The sequence below is a fragment of the Xiphophorus maculatus genome, chromosome 20, assembly GCF_002775205.1.
Source record: "Xiphophorus maculatus strain JP 163 A chromosome 20, X_maculatus-5.0-male, whole genome shotgun sequence".
Lineage (NCBI taxonomy): Eukaryota > Metazoa > Chordata > Actinopteri > Cyprinodontiformes > Poeciliidae > Xiphophorus > Xiphophorus maculatus.
This window is the reverse complement of record NC_036462.1, coordinates 21489094-21501515: the sequence shown is the minus strand read 5'-3', so window position 1 is coordinate 21501515 and position 12422 is coordinate 21489094. Positions and strand designations below refer to the sequence as shown.

At 38.9% G+C, this 12422-nt stretch overlaps 1 protein-coding gene across 1 annotated transcript; it reads right to left on the bottom strand.

Moving 5' to 3' along the window:
- Positions 1 to 4084: 4084 nt before the first annotated feature.
- On the bottom strand, positions 4085 to 12218 carry LOC102219809 (phosphatidylinositol 5-phosphate 4-kinase type-2 gamma-like). Its single transcript, XM_005799866.2, has 10 exons — positions 11274 to 12218; positions 11093 to 11190; positions 9215 to 9311; positions 8602 to 8751; positions 7411 to 7557; positions 6602 to 6640; positions 5458 to 5571; positions 5127 to 5379; positions 4916 to 5019; positions 4085 to 4786 (listed from the first exon to the last, which is right to left on the bottom strand). Exons 1-10 carry the CDS (start codon positions 11430 to 11432, stop codon positions 4706 to 4708), a joined length of 1242 nt encoding a protein of 413 aa, XP_005799923.1. The 5' UTR covers positions 11433 to 12218; the 3' UTR covers positions 4085 to 4705.
- Positions 12219 to 12422: the final 204 nt, after the last annotated feature.

Genomic DNA, 12422 nt, shown 5'->3' with positions numbered 1-12422 from the left:
AACTGCCTTTCAGTGTACTTACAGCTGCAAGCCGTGTTGTTTCGGGTCATTGTCCTGCTGGAGGATGACTCTCCTCTCCAGTCTTTCTGCTGCGTCTTACAGGTTTTTCTCCAGGATCATCCTAAATTTACCCCCAATCGCCTTGTCATCAAATCTGATAAGCTTCCCTGCACCCCCACACCATGACGCTGCCACCACCATGTTTCTGTCAGGATTTTTGGGGGTTTTTATTTGCTATCTGCGTTTGCCTTAGATGTTCTTTCTGTGATTGCATCAGTTTGTTCTGTTTTATTCTTATTTTAGTTAGATTATGTGTATTACTTACAACCTGTCTATGTTTGGCTAGCTTTTATCACAGCTAGATTTGACTAGGTATTTTTTTTTCTGCTCTCCTCTGCCATTTCTCTCTCTGTTTCTCTTCTCTCCTTACCCTCTGCTCTCCTCTCACACCTGCACCTTGTTTTCAATTTAGCACTGGTCCATTGTCCTAGCATTCAAACTTCCAGTATTTTACCACCTCTCCTTTGGTCACTCCTTGCTGGATCCTCCTGTTACATCCCGCTTAACCCCATGAACTTGTCTCTGTCTGTTCCTGCTCCTTGTGTCGTCCTGCTAGTTTGTAAGTTCTTGTTTTATTATTATTTTTAAACAAATATTAAACTATGATTGATGAGCCTGTATTTTTCTCTGCAGGTTTAGTTAATCTTCTGAAAAACACTCCAGTATTTAAACTCTAATATTTTATATATTTATATATATTTCCTTTATTTAATCAGGTAAACCCCGTTGAGATCTAGATCTCATTTTCAAGAGGGACCTGAGCAAAAATTTGCAATACATAGCCAACCACCTTTGGATTTTACACCAATATGCATTAATGTTTATCATGATGCAAGGTGTTTAACTCTTTAACCAGTCTGTGTGCAGCTAGCATTATTTTCTCTAATACAGTAAGTTTACTCAAGTTCTACACACTTGAGTAGACTCAGCCAGAAATCTTGACTTTAAGCGTCATTTCTTAAACCTCAAGTGGAAATGCCTTTCTTTATATCTGATGGATAAATGAGATGGAAGAGGGAGGTGTGGGCAGAAAATAACTGGTTTGTTCTGAGCTTCTTTTCGGTTATCTTGTGCACGATCTCATTGAAGCAAGATCTCTCAAGGTTGTTTGCCTCAAAGCACTCCCACATTGAAAAGGAACAAAAAAAATTCACAAAGAAAAATGAATCATCAACACTGAAATCAGAACTGATGGGTTTATAACCAATTAAAAAGTGTGTCCTTGAAGAATGTTGGATCGTTGAACAATACTGAGCTGCTGAGGTCACAGAGTTTTATTTTTTTTGTGGTTTGAATCCAGTAACGGGGCGGGGGGAAGGGACGGGGATTTTGATGTGCGTAAACTTTCAGAGCTTGTTGCTGCAGTTTTGACTAAGGCAGAAGTTGAAAAATTCACGGCACTTGTTTTTAACCTTCATATTATCTCTGTGTTTTGAATTGTCCATGTGAAGCAGGAGCATCAGGAGTGTGTGCCAGGAGCTCTGGGATGCGAGAGGGCCTACATAAAGACAAAAAAATGAATGCTTCATCACAGAGATTCAATTTCAAAGGGACACATAGAAATATGAATCACTCCTAATGCATCTTAACATCATGTGGTCAAGTTATAAATGTAGTAACTAATTGTGTATAAATCTAAGCTAAGAAAAAAAAAAATAAAATTTTTCCTCCAACAAAAAAAATACATTTTCCACACTCTGACATGTTACAAGTATCAGTGTGTTTTTAAAGTGGAAGAATAATAACTCATGAATTTAACTTTTTTCTTCTTTTTAAAAAAAAAAAAATTAAGTAAGAACAATGGCTCCCCCTGTATTTGGTTAGATAACAAAACACAGTGGTAAAAAATCTGTTAGTAGGACTTATTATTTGTATTCTACACCTCTATAGGAGAGTGATAAGAAAAATGTATCTGTTGAAATAAAGCCAGAAGATGTAATAGCTACGATTTATGACCAAAGCTGTTTTTTAAATTCAAAATGCTATGTACACCTGAAAAATAAAGACTGAACACATTCTCTGCTTTTCACCATATTTGGATTGAGATTGGGTCATGTTATTAGTAATTTTTGTTTGTTTGTAAAACAATGTATCACAGACAGACTCCCAAATGTTGTGGCAGCAAAAGGTTGTGACGCAGAGAAGCTGAATACAAACACACACCACACTTTTCAGCTTTTATTTCTACACATTATTTTTCTCTTTAGAATCATGTGATGCTTTGTGTTTTATTACATAAAATCCCAATAAGAGAAGCTTGACTTTCTGGTTCTGACTTGGTGCTATAAACATGTCTGCATGTCTGCAGCGCGCTGCCTGAACACCAAGCCAGGCTTTTATCATATTACTGAAAAATGCAATAATGAAAATGACAAAATGTAGCCAACTGGCGAGGTGAAATGAATTAAGGACAGAAATAACACAGCCTGTTTTTCTCGCCTCATTTGCAATTTTAATTAGCTTTTAACAGGAAAAGCTGAAACATTTTAATTAGTTGTGTCGAAGAGGTCAGCCGGAACATTTTATCACGTTTATAATGGAGTCTTTCCATATCACAACCAATATTCCCACAAAGTGGTGCTGAAAATAGATAAACAAATGAATTTGTCACATCACTCAATTTACCTTAATTTATATTATTGTCAGTGCTAATAATAAGAAGAACACCTGCTCTATTAAAACCCCCTCTAATGGTAAGATGTAAAGAAAAAATAAAAACAAGAAAACAGTATATGTCAGTTATTGGCCAAACTATGACACATTTATTAATGTATTTTTATTCACTGAAAGTTTTCTAAAATAAAGTGTAAGGATGCAGATTTTTGCTCCCAAAGAGACTTACTTTGACTCTCTTTAATTAAAACTCTTCAATCTTTTCCTGAGATTCAAGACGATCAAAATCTATAAACGAAATAGAGTCAGGAACCTTTTCAATGCAAAGCTGCAGGTGATAGGAGGGGATTAAAATGACATAGCTGGGATAAGTGTCATGAACTGTTGTGGTGGAAGCGGTGAGGGAGACGCAGCAGACCCAGATGAGATGAATGATGGAAGTTTAATGATGAAAATAGACTTGAAAAAAGTCCAAAAGTCCACAAAACCTGGCAGCACAGTAGAGCAGAAGACTAGGGCTCAGCACTGGTAGCAACAGGCTACACGCATGGACAGGAACACATTGACAAGGACCCGACAGAGACGCTGAGACACAGGTGACATTAAATACACGGGAGGGTAATCACAGAAACGAGACACACCTGGGAAACAATCAAGGGGAAGACAAGACAACACAAAGACTCAGGGACACAGAAAACTCTAAATAAATACACAGAAAAACACAGAACATGACAATAAGTACAACAAAACCCAAGTTACTCATTTTTGTTGTCACTTACTTCTGGCCATACAATTTCATTCTGTATTTTCAAATTAATAAAAAGCCAAAAACATTTTCTTTTTGTTGTTGGCTGTTGACTTTTAGACAAACGGGGTTAAAAAAAAAAAAAAAGGCTATAAAATCAAGAGAACATTTTGTGCAATGTGAAAAATGTCATACTTCAGAATGGAGCAAAGCATGTTTTTTTGTTTTGTTTCAGATCCCGACTACCAACTGGGGATGCAAACATCACCATTAAAATGTTAGTGTAATTAGCACAATATATTGCTACATCTATAATCTAAACCTGCTTATTCAGATTTTATGTGACTGACCAACTCAAAGTAGTTCATAATTGTATAAATGAAAAGAAAGACAACTTAAAAATGTAAACATTGAGCCATGTTTAGTCATAAACGTCTGAATAAAATCCAACGGTTTCAGAGGTCGTATTAAACAGAGTCTCAATGTGTGTCATTTAATCTCAGTATAAAGCCATTTGTTCAACAAAGGCCTCAGAGGTTTGTAAAACATTATCGACCAACGCAGGGTCAGGTTTTGAATCCATATCTCAACTTCTGAACATCCCACAGAACTCACAAAGGTTTAATCTTTAAACGCTGGACATTAAAAAACATTCAAAAAGGCACAAAATGTTTCATTTTTTTTAATCCAGCATCTCACTCGGCTTGCAAACCAGAAATATCTCTGACATTTAACACAGAAAAGTAAGTCACATGACTTCATCAGAAGAGGTCACATGACCAACAGGTTTTACTCCCTGGATGCAACCAGAGAAAATCTTTTTATGTCGACCTCTTTGATGCGTCTTTATAACGACACGTCTTCTCTGTCCAAAACAAGGACATCTTGGTTTTCAAAGTTGTGTCGTTTCTGCTTTAGGTGAGTGCAAAACGCTGGACCCAGAAGTTTCCTCTCCAGCAGATTTTCAGTAGTTTTGGATTTGCTTGGCCTTTAAATAAAGGCCATTTAGGATAGCCAAATTGTAAATTGTTTCTGGCTGTCTTTGCCTAAAATTGAAGAAGCTCACAATAAAATAAGCCTTCAGAGAGACTGTGCATCATCCGAAAACAGAAAGAGTTTGGCACGACTGAGGCCAGAACTATGCTCCAGATTGAATTATCTTAATGTGAGCACATTTTAATAAGTTGAATAAACATAAATACTTCTGCATAGACTTTTTAGCTGTAGATGTTTAGTGTTTCTTGTGGGTATTGTGCAGTTGGCATCAAAAGACAATCAATCCTTGAACTAGGCGAAGATCTTTGCGATGAACTCCTTGAAGCGTTTGGCGTACTGCTCAGGATGAACCGTTGTGATTTCAGCTCCCGCCTGCAAAGCACAAAGAGAAGCATGGCTGACTGAAAAGCAAGGAAGCAGAGGATGAAAGCCACCCTTTACGCCGGAGATGTGTTGCGTCCCCACGCTAAGCGGTCCCTTTTAAGAGTAATGCTCTCTCACCCCGTGTTTGACAGCCCTGGCAGCGTGAGCGGCTTTCTTCTTGGCATCATACTGCGTCAGCACATCAATCAGACCCATGAAGTACACCTCCCTCCTGGCAGCACCTACGAGGGAATGATTCACGGCGTCTGTTGAGTGACATTGATGCCAAAGTACGGCGAGCGCTCGCCATTTGCGGCTCTGCGTGAGGTGACGCTCAGGTGCCACTCACCCACGGCGCTCTGAACGGCGTACACGTCCACATAAGGGTCGAACTCCCCAGGACCCATGGGCTTGAGCGAGCTCATGTAGCCAGCGATTCCTTCAGGGGAAGTGGAGCACGGAGGAGCAGCCGGGTCATTTTCATCCTCCTCTTCCTCCTCACAGGATGACTCCACGTCGTCCTCCTCCTCTCTCTCAGCTCGCTCGGTATCATGGATGCCCAGCAGCAGGCTGTAGTCCATGATCCTCATGCGCACGAGAAACTGAGACGAGGACAACTTCAGCAACAGAAACCTTTGAAAAGGTTTCTATCGCAGACACCAGAAGCATCACTTTCTCACCTCGATATCTCTGCTGAGTTTGTTCATCACCTTCTCTTTCTCCTCATCGCTCACATAGATCTTCTGCATGTTATTCAAGAAGTCTGCATCCTTGTATGTGGGCAGCTCTTTGACCTGAACAAACATGGTTATGCTCCACATTTTGTTTTGTAAAGGTGACACAAGGTTTTGTGCATTTTAGTCCCCCGTCTTCTTATTTAGGTCTGCTTTGTCTGCTTGTCCATTACTCCTCTACCCCAGTAAAGGATGACAACAGGAGCGTACCAGTAGCTACTGCTAAAGTGACACATTAAAAAACAAACAGATTTTTCATATTTTCAACTGGCCATGCATCATCCTTAATTTTTCACTGACCATTATTGTTTTGTAGGCGTAAATCAAACGCATTCAAAAGCAATGTTCTGACTACATTTCTTCAGTAAACATACTGCAACCAACACATCAGCATGTATTGCAATAGGCCAAACTCACACTTAAAATAATAATAATAAAAAACAACCTTAAATTGAATTTAGCATCTTTAACAATTCCTATAAATTTAACGCAGAATTTATCTGGTAATTTACTCCTTAAAGACCTAACAGGTTTATTGGAACCTTTATCTGCAATCCATGACTTCCTTTTTCCCAGTGACATGAAGGAAACAACAGGACACTTCGGTCCATTTCTCTTCAAAATGGGAAAAACAAGAGAGCATGGAATTAAAGAAAGACAGACGTATGCTTATCTTCATAAGTTAAGAAATAGCTACGGTAGCCAGAGCGATAAAAAAAACAATGTAACACAACCCCAAATCGGGGTTATCAAGTCTCCATAGCAGCCGATGTTTACATGCTAGCCACTTGTCTCACATTCAGAAACATAAGGAATGGAGCGGGGAGAGTTTAAGCTCAATTTGCTGTCGTGAATAAACTGAACCACGTCAGGTGTCAATAAGTTTCACCCGTAATTTAGTAGAAAACAATTATATCATAATGTATTTTTTTATCACTATCAAATCTACTTCAATTAAAAGCTGGACTGCCATAAAGTTATTGCTACAGTGAAAGATGAGTTTGTTTTAAGGGTTTTCTACTCATCATTACTAGCATATGTACACAGCACATATAAAGTGATAGAGTGCATAGCTTTAATCTGATCTCACCTTTTCTTTAAAACTTGCTTCTCGAGTCAGCACGGAGCCCTGAACATGGAAAAATGGAAAAAGTAAATCAGCGTTACTTACTAAACACATTTGACTGACGTGCATCATAACTGGGATCAAATTCCTTTTGAAATTATTTTTATTTTAATTAAGTTGGACTGTGTTGATGTTGATGAATATGCAATTTTTAAATTAATTAATAAATTTTTGTCTGGTAGAATGTCTTCAGGCGACGTATTGTAAATTTGTGCAATGAAAATAAGTATGAGAAACGCTTTAAAACAAAGTTACGGAAAATCTTTTGTATACGAGTTAAAAGCAAACTAAAGGTCACTGTTTTATGTGACATATAAATACTTTCCAATTCAACAGTCGATTTAATGTAAGGGTTATTTGTTGTTTCGAGTTCATTGGTGTACTAAAGCTCCATGTCAGGGGTCGCTGTGGCCCTTTTGAACTCAAATTGATATAAATTTAGTAGTAGCTGATGCAGGTAAACGCCTTTTAAAGCTTTTTAGGGTGAAAACGTTCACTGTCTTTTCTTTTTTTTTTTAAAAGGGGATTATTTATGGTAGGAAAGCTGTATTTACAATACTGTTTATGTTCACAATTTTATGCTGTTTGGTTTTAAACTGAAAAGTTATTACATTATTAGATTTATTGAATATAAAATGGTCAGAATGACTATGGTACGTTCTTATTGGCTAGTCATTACATTATTGGAACAGAAATAAACTTTTCCTTGATTATAAGGCAGGTGTCCAACATACATTTATGCCGTCCTGACTGACCTCTGAATCCTCACTCACCTTCAGGTCGTACTTCCTGTGTACTGGCAGCCTGTGGCTGAACATGTTCCTCATCACTAACAGGTAGGTGTCCTCGCTCTCCACCGTCACTCTGTACATGGCGAGGAACTGAGGGAGCAGCGTGCTGCCGTGGGAGGTGACAATATGCTGCAGGAGGACACAGAACAAAAGACAGACGTCACAGATACAGGAGGAAAGCTTTCGTCTCTGTCTCCATGTGCCTCTTAACGTCTGTGTTAAATTAATGCCGACGCTTTCTAAAAAAAACAAAAAACCCAAAACTGTGGGTATGTGTTATGATAAACATTAATCTGTTTGAGAAGGAAAAAAATCATTCATCTCTTAGCATTGATGTTAAGTCTTTGCCAAGGAAATGAGGAATATTGAAGGGTGAGATTCTGTTCTCCAAACAGAAACAGCTCAAAGTTAAAGACAACTACTATCTCTATGATTAAATGCACGTCCCCATTTAAAATGATCTACATATTAGGAACGTCAGTGTCATGCAAAGGTCTTCATACCTTTCCACATTTTATCATTTTACAACTTGTATGCGTACAGTACTGTGGGGAATTTACTAGCAAAAAGCAGATATTTAATAAAGATAAACAAATTAGGGTTTCAAACTTTCGCCTCATAGAAATCTGAGAAGTGTGGCATGCTTTTGCATTTATTTTTGTTTTAATTAGCGTTGACTGTAATTTTAGAGTCATTGTCCTGCTGGAAGGGAAACCTCAGGGTTTCTTCCAGGTTACCTATCAAGTTGGATTAGCTTCTCTTTCCTTGCTGAAGAAAGCATCCCCACATCATGATGCTGCCACCACCACCACCGTGTTTCACCACAGTGATGTTGAGTTCAAAGTGATGTGAATTGCTACTTTTGTCCACTTGGCGTTTTGCATCAAATCTGGGTTTCATCCGACCAGAGAGTTTTCTTTCACGTGTTTCCAGAAAACCATCCAATGCAGCTGGATTTATACTGAGAGGCTTGTGCATTTTACACAAGACAATAATTTAGTTATTAAATTACTTTTAAAGGCAATTGGTTCTACTTGATTTCATTTGCAGCAAAGGGAGCCTGTCACATAAAATACATAAAAATTTTGTGATTTAACAAAACATAAAAATGTTCTAGCTTATCTTCCAGTACAAATGATGAAAAAGGAAAACAACTCATGCTTTTGCCAGTACCTGGTGATACTCTGACAGGATGCTGTGCATTTCCTCGACCTCCTCACTGGAAATCTCTTTTACCACCAAAGTGTGGTCGTATGATGTGAGCCGCAGCCCCATGTACTTCCCCTCCTCGTCTCTGAGAGGAGAACTGCGGGTCAGAGAGACCTGAAGGAGAAAGAGGTCACCCAGCATGAAGAACATCGTTATCAACACGTAATTTCTCCTGAATTAGATTGCAAATTTAAAAAGCATTCCAAAAAGAAAAACAGAACATTTTGTACAGACATCTGCAGACTTGTGTCACTGTTTCACACAGAGACGTCATTTGGTTTTTCTTGAGCAAACGTAGCTCGCAGATTTTGCTCTGCTAGTACAAAATGTTGCCCATTATTGTGCGCTAAGCTAATGTTCCCTGTATGTTCTGAAGGATAACTCGGTGCAACACCTGGCACATGCAAATAAGGCACAGAGCCATGCAAATGCCGACTGGAGGACGTCAATAAAAAGCTGCCACAAAAGGAGAACACTGAAAGACGTGTGCTTTTGAGGATCTTGTTCAAATAACACGGTTTGTGCTTCATCCATGTATTTGTGCACTTTCACGAGCTGAATAATGTTGAGTTCATACCTGGTAATCTTGATCCTCGATGCCAAAGCGCTCTCGCAGGTTTCTGAACACTTGTGGGCAGTACTCTTTGAATTTAAACTGGCCCGGAAGATTCTCCCTGGGAACAAAAGCAGTTTTATCAAGCAGGACGGTGAGCCACTGTTTACCACAGTCTGTCAGACTTTATCGATGGTGTCCACTTTCATTATTTTCAAGTTCTCGCTGTTTTCCTGTTTCCACAGCAGGTCACATTAAAAACACACACACACACAGATTCACATCAGTAAATAAAGTTAAAGTAACAACCTTTCAGTTTGAGAAAACATTTGTTATTCCTCACTCCACCTCTGTTATTGAAGTTTCTAAAAGAACTGCATTCCTGGATGGATTATGGGATTAACGAACAGTTACTCGGTTTTGCTCAGTCGGTTTCCAAGCTGAACTTTAATAAAAGCAGGTTGCATTTTGCTGTAAAATCCACCATCTGAAAATGGAAAGAGTACAGTAAACCCATCAAGACGTAGCTGTCCACCTAAACTCACAGGCCAGATGAAGAGAGCTCTGGAGGAGCTGCAGAGATCCATAACTCAGGTGGGGAAAACTGAAGACAGGAAAACCGTTCCACAAATCTGACCTAGATGGCAGAAAATAAAATATTTCCAAGATGTTGCTCTGGTCAAATGAAACCAAATTTAACCTTTTGGCTTACAGGCAAGATAAAAAAATAACGCTGCACATTACACTGACCACATCATGGTGGTGATCATGCTTTGTTATGGTTTATAGTTGAGTATGACCCAAGCTGCTTCACAAAGTCAGAAAGTTACATAAGTCACAGAGGGAACGATGAAGGAGAAGCAACCAGGAGTAACAAGCCAGGAAAATATAAAGAACAAGAGAAACTGTGAGGAGGATCTGACAAAGGACTAAAGGGGAACTTGAAATACAGAGGAGATGATAACTGAAGCAAGGATCAGAATATAATGTCACTACAGCAACAGCACAGGAGGCAAAATAAAAGGAAATTGACTAATTAAGTCAAAATGGCATTATAAGAATTAAAGAAATGTAAGCAGTAACAAAACAAAATACAACGATTATTTAGAACCAGAGCAAAAAACTTAAGCAAATCCAACTCCTACGTTATATGAGCGTGACGTGTGTGTATTCATCCAGGACACAGAGTTGGAGTAGCTGAGAAAAACAAGTCAACAACTTTAAAGTTTGCCATAAGACCTAATAGAGGTGTGGAGGACGCTGTTCTAAGATTTAAAAAATCTCATTTTGGACGACATGCAAGTGGATTGGAAAACTAACACAGTGGCATGGTGGTGGAAGCATCATTCTGAGGGGATACTTTTCTTGTTTCTTTTCTAAGTCACATAAAAACTGCTGGAGGTCACTACAGTAAAAATCCCAAGTTCTTTTATTTTTGTGAACTCACTCATTCTACCTCTGTTGTTGACATCTGGATTCCTGAGTGGATTAAGGGATTATTGAAAGGCCAGTCGGTTTCACACAATAAGTTTGAAAAGTAATCTTTAATGGATACAGTTTTATAGCACGACTTTTAGAAATTGCTACAACGTTCCAACAAATCCCTCATTTAATAGTTTTGCCTCACATTTTAAGGCTAAAGTGTCCCTTTCCTTTTGAACTCAGCCCCACAAATAACTTACGTTAAGTAAAATAAGCCGTAGCATGTTTGTTACTATCATTGCTATACTTTTAATTTTTAAAAGCTCTCACTGCAGTAGCATGAAACGCATACTTTTAATACTAGTTGAAAGTCTTGTGCTCTCTTAATGATAAACACAAAAAGCATAAATGGATAGAAAATCTGTGCAGCCTTAGAGGAAGCAGGGCGAGTGTTCCCGCAAAGGGAGCAGAGCACATTACTTGTTGAAGCAGTGGTTCATCACTTTGATCTTCGCGTTGGCTTTGAAGTCGTCCGGGAGCAGCATGACAGGTACAGGCACCTGGCCCAGGTCATTAATCTGCGCATGATCAATGGGCGACATGTTAATGAGCGCCACATAAACCGATCGCCGTTCAACGCAAAGCTCGCCTGCTTGAATACCGAGTGATTGACGCCCCACATCAGGACGCTCAGCACCGGGTCGCTGGCTCGGAAGACTTTCACCTTCTGCTGCACGAAGTGCTTCTTCTTCGTCTTCCTTTTGGGCTTCAGAGGGCCCGAGGGGACGGAGGAGGAGGCGGCGGCGCTGGGGGAAGACATCGCGCTGTCTCAGGTTATCCGTCCCTCGGTCTGAGTGAGCAGCAGGCTTTTTTCTTTTTTTTTTTTTTTTTTTTTTTTTTGCTGTTGCTCCTGTCGAGTCCTGTGTGTATGTAAAGCAGGGGCTGCAGTTGAAGTCCGCCTGCGGAGTCTCAGCAGTAGCTGAGGCTTTTAGCTCAGTGGCTCTGCGCGGTCCAGTAACAGAGAGTGAAACAAGAGCGGAGCTCAGGGACAGTATATACCGCAATCAATGTAATTAAACATTAACTAGATGTATGTGGGTGTTGTATTTATCTCATGAATGTGCGCCTTGTAGCATTAGTATGGCAGTGACCTTAACAGGGCGACTGCAGTGAGGTAATTTAACCTGTTCTTTTAGAGACGTGGGCCTGAGCAGAGGCACAGTGAGGAACAGGAAACACCGCCAATATTAGAAATCTACCACCATTAGGAAGTTATTTACAAATGAAGCACTGAGACGATGCGTTCGGTCTATGTTCCCCCTTTAAGAAATATTAAATGTAGATGTGCATTTAAGTTTTAAATTGTTACATTTAAATTGACTAAATTACTAATTGTTGACTTTTTTAGTGACCAAACAAAGTTTGTTAGCAAACATCTCAAGAGTAGTTTCAGTTTATATGGCAAAGTCAAAAAAATTTTTTAATATATAAAATATTTATATAACTATATTTGGGTGATGGCGAGAGAGCCAATATTCAACTACTACTACTACAATAAATATTAAATAATAATAATAACAACAGTGTTTGTGCCGCAGAACTGAGTAATGTGGCTGCATACTATAACCTCTGGTTGTGATAACACTTTTTTTTTTTTTTTTTTTTACATATTTTTAGCATTTTTCAATATTTAACTGGGATTACTGGGATTAACTGGCTTCATCTTAACCTATATAATCTTACTGCCATGAAGCTGACATTGAACTGTTTAAAATCTAATAAAAAACTTCTCTGAGTTTTTTTTTTCTCT

Bases quoted from the DNA above. Each gene is read 5' to 3' on its own strand.
- LOC102219809 (XM_005799866.2), bottom strand. From the start codon at position 11,432: ATGTCTTCCCCCAGCGCCGCCGCCTCCTCCTCCGTCCCCTCGGGCCCT. The intron at 11,191-11,273 runs GTATTCAAGCAG...GATCATGCGCAG, and splicing joins TGTGGGGCGTCAATCACTCG to ATTAATGACCTGGGCCAGGT. The intron at 5,380-5,457 runs GTGAGAAAGTGA...TCCTCGTCTCAG, and splicing joins AACTCAGCAGAGATATCGAG to TTTCTCGTGCGCATGAGGAT.